The 12,500-nt window shown below is 40.8% G+C and overlaps 1 protein-coding gene across 1 annotated transcript in view; it reads left to right on the top strand.

The window, feature by feature from the left end:
* Window positions 1–208: 208 nt before the first annotated feature.
* LOC137998040 (diamine oxidase [copper-containing]-like) overlaps window positions 209–12,500 on the top strand; it is a 14,463-nt gene continuing 2,171 nt past the window's right edge. Inside the window, exons 1-2 of the mRNA XM_068844434.1 lie at window positions 209–301; window positions 11,178–12,500. The exon at window positions 11,178–12,500 is cut by the window's right edge and continues 801 nt beyond it. Of these exons, the coding sequence (XP_068700535.1) occupies window positions 11,181–12,500 (1,320 nt within the window). The 5' untranslated portion in view covers window positions 209–301; window positions 11,178–11,180. The remainder of the gene's footprint in view (window positions 302–11,177) is intronic.

Here is a 12,500-nt window from a genome sequence, read left to right as displayed (position 1 = left end):
AGAGACCGCCTGTTAGGCGGCTTAGTGTTTTTTTTTTAGCAAAGTATCTCTACTACAATTTCTTTGCAAGAATGAACAAAATTTTTCGCTAAAGTAAAGCAAGTTGTCATAGTTTTCATAGAAACAATTATAATGGGTCTTGATTCGTCACGCATTCTACCATTAATTTTGCCCCAAGGGGCAAGGGCTCTCAACCTTCAAATCGAGGCGAAGTGTTTCCCTTATGTGAGGTCGCTTGGGTAAATTTTTAACTCGCCATCACAAAGTGTCTTGAACGGTTGTGACTAACTTGGAATTCACGGTAAGTTTTAATTTCATTTTACTTGCAAGAGCTAAAGAGGTATTGCAATCCGCAAGCCTCTGGTCATGGAAACTAGATTTCCGACTTTTGGTCTTATTTACGGGAGTTGACAATACAAAGATTAAGTGACGCTATGAGCCTCCCAGTTGTGACTGCAATTTTAGCAATTACGTAGGGAGGCCTGAAAAATTCAGGACTTCAATGGGATTTGAAGCCAAGACCTCGCGATGCCGATGCCACGCTCAAACCAACTAAGCTATAAAGCCACTTGGAGAAAATAAGATTAGTATACTACAAATGGGTAGTAAGACAACTAGAAGCACAGACGTGCGTGGTGACCGCAGTAGCTATGAGCTTTTTAGTTAGTACCGAAATGCATCATTCAGTTTAAAACGCAAGACATGAGCAACTGCTGTTGCTTATAGAGAATGGAACAACTATGTTAAATCTCAGAGCTTCTGCCTGAGAGACCGGGGCAGACTTGGAAATGAAGGTCGGCCGATTTCGCTTAAAATTGGTACACAAAGTACTTATGTCGACTTATGTAATATGCCAAAGTTTCAGCTTCAACGACTTTTTTTTAGCCGAGTTCTGGATATCAGCCCCTCAGGGGTCCCCAGAGGCTGATTTTCAGTGCACTGATTTTGGCCACTTTTAAATCTCTCTTTTAGCAACAGGAAATTAATTTCAGGCAAAAAACAAAACCATCTTTGTAAAGCTCTATCCTCAGGCTTTTATGGGTGAGAACATTAGCTCATGGAAATTTTTCGCTAGCCTGTGGCTGTTATCACAACTTGGTCATATTTGAAGCATATGTGAAGCAACCGGAAATGGCCTGTTTTTCAGACCAAATATTTTCCATGCCCATGTTTTATATCTTGAGGTCTTAGTATCCCTGCAAAGTTCAGCCCTTAGTTTAGTAATATCAAGAAAAAAATACTAAGGTTGAGGCTTTTTACTAAAAAAAAACTTACGAGAAGATGCCTAACCAGGCTACTTCCGGTTAAAGTTTTAACAAAGCCTGTTTGCAAAAATCAGCCATTTAATTTCGATTATCTTTTTTCCTTCCAAGTTATGGTTAAAAGAGACTCTGAAGTTATTTGTCACCGAAAAGACTTGCCGTTAATAAGAAATTTTTGTGTGATTGTTTTAGGACCGATCAGATAGTGGTCCGACAGGGGTTATATTAAAATTTCTATAAGAAGTCTTGAAAATTACGGACAATAGAGACGCTGCGAAAAGTCTTTATTTACCTAACAACACATCTCTTGCCCGTAGATCACAATGCAAAATTGCATCTTTTTCGTCCAAACTGCAATGTTAAGTTTATCTCCTTTGTTCAACTCGTTCAACGTATCACGTCTGTGGCCTGTAGTAATGAAGCGCTAATTAAATCAGGATATAAGCAAGCTCTGTAGTTCCATTCAGTAATACTATAACCCACCTGTTTGAGCTTTAATATTTTCTGAAGAAAAAAGAACTTATCGGTCTCTTTAAATGCAACCACAACATCTGTCGTGACACTACTTGAGAATGGGATCGGCTATTCATCGAGTTACGAGCTGAGTTGAGTTTGAGTTAAGTTTGAGTTAAGATTGAGTTAAGATTGAGTTACAGTTTTTGGCGTTTTTCGGAATTAAAAGTAGTGAATATTCAGTACAAGTCACTTCGAAAACTGTTTTCTTTCATATTTTTCTTTCATATTTGCATAAATGTTTGCAAAATTGCATGGCTTTCCTGATCAAAACAATCTCATTATTATTACACCTTTTAAGGCATCATTCTCGTTGCTGCTGTAAAGTCTATCGACGTTAAAACGATGTCTTCAAAGGGATAAGGGTAAGCCATAAAAAGCCAGCCCGGCGGCTACAATGAACCGTATTTGTCGTGCGGCATCAATCATCAATCGATCATCAAGCGAAAGAGGACGACGAAGAGAGCCCGCATTACGCTCTTTGCTCATAACCGCTGAAATTGTAAAACGCGATTGTCACGTTTGCTACTCACCGAAGTTTTGTAATGCAAGCCGAGCGTTTAAGTAAGTGAACATTTTTGACCTAGTCACACATGTCGGAAAACCATTTCACTGCAAAGTTGAAAGAGACAAGATCAATCAATCAACTTTATTTAAAACACGGTAAATGGCTCAGCAAGCTGGTTTTCAGACATGCCGTGTAAGAATTACAAAATATAAATGCCAAAAAAATTACAAGAATTACAAGATATAAATGTTAAAACGACTAATAAACTAGGTATAACTTAGCGCTAAATATTATTTAATGTCAAAGAAATTTAAACAATAGTAATAATTAGTAACCAACATAATTTACTATGTAATAATACGAACAAGCCATGTAAAAAAATGTGCCCTAGCGATTTAAAATGTGTTCTAGGATATCGCACGTTTAAAGCTTGCAAGATCCCTTATCTCACGTATTTGATTTGACTGTTGGTTCCAAGCAGTTGCACCTCGAGTAATCAAGTAATACTTGATTATGACGTCTAGTTGCCTAGCTACAATTCCAGCCAAAAAGATGGTGACACCAACCCAAAATGCAACCCCTTCCCCCCTTTTCAATGTTGATTGCGCTATAACTTTAGGCATTCATGAGAAAAGTCAATAGTTTTTTTTCCCTACAACTTCGTAAGGAAGGAAGGGGGGGGCGGGGGGGGGGGGGGGGGGAAAGGGTGAACTTATGTGTGGCATCAAGTGTCCCAGAAATTTAAGACCGAGATTGGGCCGGGTCTAAAACAAAAGTCACTTTCAGTTTGACGGGTCACTTGCAGGTCATTGTTTTACCTTTCCGAAAGTAACCCAAAATTAAACCTTCCATTTGTCTAACCCTAGGCCTAAAAACCCTTTTCTAGAATATGACTTGTTATTAATCAGGGAAAACAATATAAAATGATGTTTGTTTCGCTCGCCTTCTGTTTCCCGTTTCTACATGGTAAGACTTGCCATCTTTGCGCACTTCGGGTTCTGGTTCTCACCCAATGGAATGTTGATAGTTAATCGAAGAGTCGTCGGCAAGCGTTCGAAGTTACTTGTTATTTACTAATTAATTAATTTTGGTTTTTCGTTCACCGTTTTGTTTTGTTTTTGTCGGCAACTGTGACGTAAATGAGAACTGACAAAGGCACTTCCGAGGCTAGGGTCAGTAAGGGAAAAAACGGGTTCCAGGTTCCGAGTTCCGGATTTTACGCAAACCCTCATTGCGGCTCACTTGTTCCGATAATTTTGTGTGATAGCCGATCATGAAAACCACGCTGCTGGATGACAAACGGTACGTTTAATCGTTTAGCTGCCGGGGCTATAAGCTGGCTTAGCAGTAAAACCCATCTTTAGCCTTACAAGAAGACATCTTTTCTGCGTCGATAGACCTGATCGCTAGACGGAACAACCGCGCGCCGGTGGCTCAGTTTGTTATGGACGAGATCGTGAATTCGACTCCGGACGGACTCGCAACACTCAGGGTCTTGAAATAATTGAGGAGAACTGGGTACTGCCATTGTAATAACATCTGCAAATGGTTAGACTTTCAAGTCTTCGCGAACAAGGACTATAAATCCCAGGTCCCGTCTCACAAACTGCAATGTTCATAAACTCTGTGAGATGTTAAAGATCGCACCACACAGTGTTGTGGTCTGGTCTTTTCATGAGCCATATGGTCGGCTTGGCATAATCTTCTAAAGGGACCATTGGTCGATGAGACCACATAACAGCAAAACAGACAGTAGTCGAATCGAAGGAGTCCCTAGTGCTGAAACTGGTAAACTGGTAAACAAGGATACTGCCATGCATGAAATTTCAAGATTGTTTTGATCAGTTTAAAACCATTTCGTAAATATACACCTGTGCACTTCACGAAAACGGTGTTTCATGGTCTTTCCAGTGACTTCTACTTAATATTTATTAGATTTAAGTGCCAAATATGCCAAAAACCGTAACTCAATATTAACTCAATTTTAACTCAATCTTAACTCAAACTCAACTCAACTCGTAACTCGATCAATAGTCTATCTCCTTGAGAATCGTTTTGAACTTGTATGAGAACCTCAATGGCATGATTTGTTTACTGAATATTTATTCATACCAGGAGCCCATCAAGATGAGCTCCTGTTCATACCCAGTGCCCCAGTGTAAATGGCTCACATATGTTGTAAATGATTGATAGGGACGTCCAACACGGTCCATTTTCGCCGCCAATCCGCTAAATTGCTAGAAGATTACTCACGGGCACTCTTTCCCTTTCTCTATCAGTATTTTCCTTTTGTTGCTTTCTCAAACAGCACAGATCCATGGTGGCATCCATACTGCATATATATCCAAAGATATGATAGGGGTGGAGTGGGTTATCCTTCCGGCAAAGACTACTGTTTTGGCAACTTGGGAAATAAAATATTTCAGCTTTCTTGGAGCCCTTAAAGGGACACGGTCACGGTCTGCGCATGCTCGTGCAGGTGATCGAAACTTGAAAAAGTCAGCCTGACTTTTTCAAGTTACTAGCAATCACAAATTCAAAATGGCGTCTAGCGGAAGATCCGGACATGTCGGTAAACGCATCAACTCAGGGCGGAAACGAAAGGTCGAAGACAGAGGGGAATTTGCTTCAGATGAAGATAGCATTTGCTTTAGATAAACTTCATTTAATGCAAAATATATGCAGAATTCTTCAACTTACCGATATTTCCATAATGGCGGTCGTGCGTGACAAGTCTGGGAGAGAGTGAATGCTACTGCGCATGTCAACCCGTGACAGTGTCCCTAATAGATCGCAGATAGTTTCTTTTCTCGCAAATAAACAAAGCAGCCAGCAAGGTGTCCACTTTCTTTTGAAAGTGCTGGCCATTTATTTCCTCCCCGATGCATTTTGTTGATTTAGGACAGATTAAAGTCCACATTACATTCGGATTCTACATAAAAAGGAACTGGCATAGCGCGTTAGCGGGCTAGAGTCTGGATAGGGCGGTCCTGGTTACTATGGCGTTGACATGTCTTCTTGGGAAGGCAATTTTCTTTAACAGTGCCTCTCTCCACCCAGATGTATAAATGGGCACCAGTGATTATTATCCTGTCCAGGAAAGAAGAGCAGTAACCAATTTAAGCTCCAGCAGGTACGAGCGGGCACTAGGCCTTGTGACGACTTACCTTATCTCCTACAGCATGCATAATGGCCCTCCAGGGCGATTATGGATGCCACCATGAATCTGTGCTGTTTGAGAAAGCAAAAAAAGGAAAATACTGATAGAGAAAGGGAAAGAGTGCTCGTGAGTAATCCTCTAGCAATTTAGCGGATTGGCGGCGAAAACGGACCCCTGTTGGACGTCCTTATCAATTATTTAGAACATATGTGAGCCATTTACACTGGGGCACTGAGTATGAATAAATATTCAGTAAACAAATCATGTCATGGAGGTTCTCATACAAGTTCTATCATAATCATTCTCTGCAATATCAAGGAGACGAATCTGCACGAGAAAACAACTGAATTCCAAGTCAGTCATAGCCAGCAAACTACAATGACCTCCTCACGTACGGTATTAATCGACCTGTGTATATCTAACTCGCAACGACGCACTTGCGACCAATTTATCGCTGGGGCTTAAGTTTCTAATGTTACCTCACTTTTAAGGGATTGTAGGAAAGGGACATGTCTGTAAAAGTGAAGCCAGGTAAGCGTTTTTTGTAAGTGAATTTATCCAGACACTTTGCAAATAGACTGGAAGAGTGACTGCAATTTGTGTTAGACGATTAACTTTAATTATATTCGAAATTTCTTAAAGGTTCAAAACGATTCTCAAGTAGTGTCACGACAGATGTGGTTGCATTTAAAGAGACCAATAAGTTCTTTTTTCTTCAGAAAATATTAAAGCCCAAACAGGTGGGTTATAGTACTACTGAATGGAACTACAAAGCTTTAATTAGCGCTTCATTACTACGGGCCACAGACGTGATACGTTGAACGAGTTGAACAAAGGAGATAAACTTAACATTGCAGTTTGGACGAAAAAGATGCAATTTTGCATTGTGATTTACCGGCAAGAGATGTGTTGTTAGGTAAATAAAGAGTTTTCGCAGCGGCTCTATTGTCCGTAATTTTCAAGACTTCTTCCAAGAAATTTTAATATAACCGCTGTCTGACCACTATCTGATCGGTCCTAAAACAATCACATAAACATTTCTCATTAACGGCAAGTCTTCTGGGTGACAATTAACTTCAGAGTCTCTTTTAACCATAATTTGGAAGGAAAAAAGATAATCGAAATTAAATGGCTGATTTTTGCAAACACGCTTTGTTGAAACTTTAACCGGAAGTGGCCTGGTTAGCCATTTTCTCGTAAGTTTTTTTCTTAGTAAAAAGCCTCAACCTTAGTATTTTTTTCTTGATATTACTAAACTAAGGGCTGAACTTTGCAGGGATACTAAGACCTCAAGATATAAAACTTGGGCACGGAAAATATTTGGTCTGAAAAACAGGCCATTTCCGGTTGCTTCACATATGCTTCAAATATGACTAAGTTGTGATAACAGCCACAGGCTAGCGAAAAATTTCCATGAGCTAATGTTCTCACCCATAAAAGCCTGAGGATAGGGCTTTACAAAGATGGTTTTGTTTTTGCCTGAAATTAATTTCCTGTTGCTAAAAGAGAGATTTAAAAGTGGCCAAAATTGCACTGAAAATCAGCCTCTGGGGACCCCTGAGGGGCTGATATCCAGAACTCGGCTAAGACATAAGTCGACATAAGTACTTTGTGTACCAATTTTAAGCGAAATCGGCCGACCTTCATTTCCAAGTCTGCCCCGGTCTCTCAGGCAGAAGCTCTTAACTGATTAAAGTGTAATGTGAAGTGCCAGGTTTCTACCCCATATGAATCATGTGAGCATTAGCCCTACCAATGGAAATGGGCCCACACAAGGACAGAGAAATACTCTGACCAGGGTGGTTCATTTCCCACCCAGTCGGTAGAGCAGCGGTGATCTAACCCGAAGCTCCGATGAGCCAAATAGACTGCGGTCCTGAAAAACGAAATCTATGTTCCCAAGAAAAAGCTCGACTTCAAGTTATTCAGGTTATTTTGCATGCTCACAGACCGTGAAAACGTTGCGTGGCTGAGAACATGCCATTGATCTATTTGCGTAACAAAATGTCATTGAAATATTGTACTTTGCGCTCAGCTTAAACTTTTAAAAAGTCCATTGTTTGGGACCTTTTAAACGTTAACAAATTTGTTATTTTTAACTTCATTGGATTTTTACTACAATTCTCAGTTGAGTTCGCCACTTAAGGAAATTTCCATGTTGTCAAGGGCAATTTGCTACGCCCTTGGAGGAGCGACTTTTACACGCCTAATGCATGAACGCACAATTCTGAGGGTCCAAAATGGGCTTTTTCAATCCCGCATCCCGTCGCTATTTTTTATTCAATCCCGCCATCCCGCCGTAATGAATGGGCATTTACATCCATCCCGCCTGGTTGAAACCACTTTGCTCCAGCTAAACTGATCAACCATTTGCATAGCTTCTACATTACCAAAAATGAACTCTCGTTAAGCAGTGATGTAGTGACTTGACGTAGACGCAAAAGTTCAGTTAGACTGAAAACGCCACTTACAGGGGATTGACATGAGTGAATATTATGTGATTGCAATTCTAGATAGAAGCTAATAACATGCGGGCCTGCCCGTACTCCATCAGTGTGTTCTGCATGAGAGCCTTAAAATTATATTTTTGCGCAGACGTGCGTGTACTCACATGGAGGGGTAAAATGAGAGCTGGGATCGGCTTGATTTTTCGGTGGGAATCACTGGGAACTGGGATTTTGTTACTGGGAATGGGAGATAAAGAGTCCTTGCTGAGAATGCGATTTGAATAGCGGAGAATGGCGTTCCTGGCCACTGCATTCAGAACGCTTTCATTTGTCAGGTGATAGGATTTTAGTGGCAGGGACTGCGATCTCTAACAAACTTGAAAACTTGCCACTAGGACTGAGATTTTGTCCAAACTGGGAATTGAGATTGCCTTTCCCCCCCCCCCCCCCTTTCATGACTCTTCGTGCTCTGATATTTCAGCCGTGAATTTGATGGTAGGGTAGAATTTATTAGCTTGTTTAATACAATGGTCCACCTCTGCTTTATCGCTGTCCCAAACAGGGAGAAAATGTCTTCAAAATATCTTCTCCATAGTTTTTGGCTTGGTACTGTGACAACTGACGTTTTCCCGGATTTTCCTTAGCGTTTTTTCCCTCTTCAGTAACTGCTCGAATTCTTTCCTTACGCGGAGAAAACTGTTTCCAAAGCTTCCCTTTTCATAATAAATTGCAACGCAGTTTATTATGTCAGAGGTTTCAGATGAGGTTGGCGAAGTGAGACGATGTCGCCATCGCGCTTATGTCAACGAACGCAACGTGGTTAAGGTAATTCCTTAGTATTGCATTGCGCATCCCTACTGCGCACGATTTTCGCGTCATTAGCGCGCGCACATGAGCACGTGCGCGTACAAAACGTAAGAGATTTCCCGCAAACTAAGCCCGATAGCGAAATAAATGCTCCTTTTCTTTCAAACGAGCACGGTGACCGCCGATTTTTTTTTCACATATTTGCTAAGAACAGTCTAATAAATAACATATTTGAAGAAGAAAAAAGTTTGATAGTAGAACATGAATTTTTTTGGAAAACAGTTCCGTACTGGGTGTATTTTGGCCAAGGCGAGGACTTCAAGCTAACCACGGAACTGTCACAAAAAGTGCACTATTCCAACAAACAGGGAATCAAAGTCGGCGTAAATGAAGCATTACTGCTTATGTAAATAAAAGAAGCTTTATTTTCAAAATAAAATTTTGTGTCTTTGAAGTAACGAAGACTTAATTCTGTGTGCAGGTGATTCGAATTTTTAACGCGAAAACAGTAAAAATACCCCATTTACGAGCCTGCTGACGCGTAAACGAGCACGGTGACCCCATTTTTTATTGCATTTTTTAAATGTTCATATCATGAACGTTAATTATGCCAAGTTTCCAAAAAAGTTTGATAGTAGAACAATTTCAAGGGAATTACCTTAAAGGAGATCGACTTACTTTTAATCCGCGTCACGTGTTACTCCGAGAGGACAAACAATAAGTTGCGTGAGCGGCATAGTTCCGAGTATTTTACTTTTTTTGCGTGGTTTCTAGGGGTCTTTTAGGGTCTTTTGGCCAATTTTTTCATTTCCAAGCAAATTAAAGCTTTTTAACTCATAACGTGAGGTTACTTGCTATTCCGCATTTAACTGTCCTATCCCGTATCCCGCCTACGAAACGGAGCATATCCCGGTCTCGCCGTCGTATTTTCATCCCGCATCCTGCCTTTAAAATTTTTCATATCCCACATCCCGCCTCGATTTTAATCCCCTTCCCGCATCCCGCCAAACCTATGTTGGACCCTCAATACTTTGAATGAAAAATGATCGTGTAAATTTTGCAGTTACTAAAATTTTCCCTTTTCCCCAGCAATAATTAGGATGAGAAGAATAATTCAACCTTGCTTTATTTTCGCTCAGCATTTTCATTCAGCAGTTAGTTCGCTAAGTCAGCCGCCCAGACACTTGCAAGATCTCATTGGCAACGCACAAACGTTACGTACTTTGAGAGCAAAATATTTTGCCAGTGCACACCTTATTCCAAAATGGCCGCCATTTAGATATTCTTTTGTTTTTATTGAAATTAGACCTTGATGCCTCGTTCAAGGCAAAATATTGTTTTGAATTTCCAGCTCAAGAACGAGGCATCAAGGGCTAATTTGAATAAAAACAAAAGAATATTTAAATGACGGCCATTTTGGAATAAGGTCTATTGTTCACTAGCGACCCAAGACTAGGCACAAACAACTTACTTGTTGTTAGTTAGTGTCTATTGTTCTAACAAAAAGCTCCAATGAACAACAAGCCACTGAGTTTGTATCCCGGTTCTTGTGCTTATGCTTGCATCGCTAGGGAAAAACCAGGCTTTATGCACCGATCAAATCGAAACTTCAACATAATTCGTAATTCGGCTTTGTCATACTAAGATGAATACAATATGCACCTTTCCACACCCCCATTTCGTTGCCGGTTAAAGCTCTGAAAGCTGTACGTTTCTGTTAGAGGTTGAAGTTTCGAGTTGATCGGCACATTAGTGATGCAAAGTTAACCGGTTTAAACACGAGCTAAATTTCCTTGAAAAGTGTAAGAGGCAATTTTTACACCTTGAGTATAAAGGACAGTTTTCTTTGTCTCAATTTCCTTAGCAAATTTTATTTGCTCTTGTACATAAAGCAGTCGTTCTTTTACATCTCTTCTATCAACAAGACTACAGCAAGTTTTTTGTAAGCGTATTGGGGCAGAAAGATCGGGTGCTGTCTTACGGTTTGAATTAAGGAAACCGGGGACCTTTGTTTGAAGTCATCAAACGTAAAACCAAAGCAAAAACTTCCTAAAACAATTCAAAGTTGCCAAATGGAGATTACAAGATCCTTGGGGTTAGCCCACAATCTAAACAATAGGATAATCCTTAATGGGGCCTTTCTTAACCTTTGTACCACATGCCAGGCGGTTTTTGACAATCGGGACCCTTTTGGCCCGGGTGGAGCGGGAAGGAGAAGGCCGATAAAAGTAAAATGTGCCACGTGATCCTTCACATCCGATATCCGCCAATTTTAAAGGCCCACCTTTAAAATCTTTCGACCGTTTGTTTTTGTTATGGTAATTCGCATTGCTTCGCGTAGCGATCTGATTGGATGAATTTCAGCTTTGGCATGATTTTCATAGATGAAAATTGTTCCATGGTACGCAATGCCTATAGGGTGAACATGGGCTTTAATGTTTCTTCGTGATTTATAATCGTTTTTTTAAATTATTTTGCAGAGGATGACTAGTGGCTATGTGGACGCTAGTGATCCAATGATGAAGTCACATTCTAGACGGAAGTCCATTCGTGTGTGTCTTACATGGAAGCTGTTGGCAATTGTATTTATCGTTATTAGCATAGTGTTGTTGATTGCTTTGATAGTGGTAGCCACAAAGGCAAACAAAACGGATGATGCACACGGGGGAAAAAGTCAAGTTGAACCCAATGGCGGTGATAATTTAAAGACATGCGCAGAAGGGTTGTTCAGTCCCGATGACTCTCCAAAATCCGTTGGTGTCTTTGATGACCTCACGGTGAACGAACTCAACGCTGTTAGAAAATATCTATTAAACCAAACTCAGCTCAGGCTAACGATATTCGAAAAGGCTGCTGTCAACTCTAACTTCATTTATTCGGTCCAGTTGCTACCACCGCCCAAAGATGAAGCTCTTGCATATCTTGACGGGAATGGTGACAAACCTGAACGAAAAGCTGTTGCAGTGGTATTCCGTGGTGCAGATGATCCTCCTGTGGTGAAGGAATACATTGTCAGTCCTGTGGAGGATCCAAAGAAGCACACGGCCAGAAAAATCCCTGGAGGGCAAAGAGATTTCGCTCCTTTCAATGCTCGCCCTTATGACACATATATCGAAAACGGAGCACTGCGTGATAATATTGTGTTAAATGCTTCTCGAAAACTTTCCAAGTTGATGCGAGAAAGCTACGATGGCTACTCCTATGATCCTGACTGCTCCCAAACTTCTAAATGTCTCTTCTTTATTGCCACAGCGCCAATGGGATTTTCTAGTGAAGAACGTTACACGCCGATAAATTTCTTTCGGCAAATGACGGGTCATTACCAACATCCTGTGGACTTGACGTTCATTGTGGATCATGGAGGTGCAGATGTCTCAAAATGGAAAATCCTCAGTGTCATTTACAACAATCAAACATTTGTGACGGTTGAAGATCTAATGGATAAATACAATAATGATTCTATTAAGAAGATCAAGATTGCAGCACCTACAAAGAAACCGTTGTTTTCGAGCTATGAGCGTCGAGGCGATCCTCAACCAACTAAACCGATGAGAGGACCCGAATTGTACGAGCCGCAAGGGAAGCGATACACGGTGAAGGGTCGCCATATCAACTACATGTCGTGGTCTTTCGACTTCAGGATGGACTCTAACAGTGGAATGCAAATCTACGATATTAAGTTTAACAAAGAAAGAATCATCTATGAGCTAAGCCTTCAAGAAGCTGCCGCGACCTATGGCGGCTACTACCCAAACCCTTCGTGGAACAACTTTCTGGACAGTAACTGGAGAATGGGCCTGAGT

This window comes from Montipora foliosa, chromosome 3 (assembly GCF_036669935.1).
Source record: "Montipora foliosa isolate CH-2021 chromosome 3, ASM3666993v2, whole genome shotgun sequence".
Classification (NCBI taxonomy): domain Eukaryota; kingdom Metazoa; phylum Cnidaria; class Anthozoa; order Scleractinia; family Acroporidae; genus Montipora; species Montipora foliosa.
Note: the sequence above shows the minus strand (reverse complement) of the source record. Positions and strands in the feature narration are given on the sequence as shown.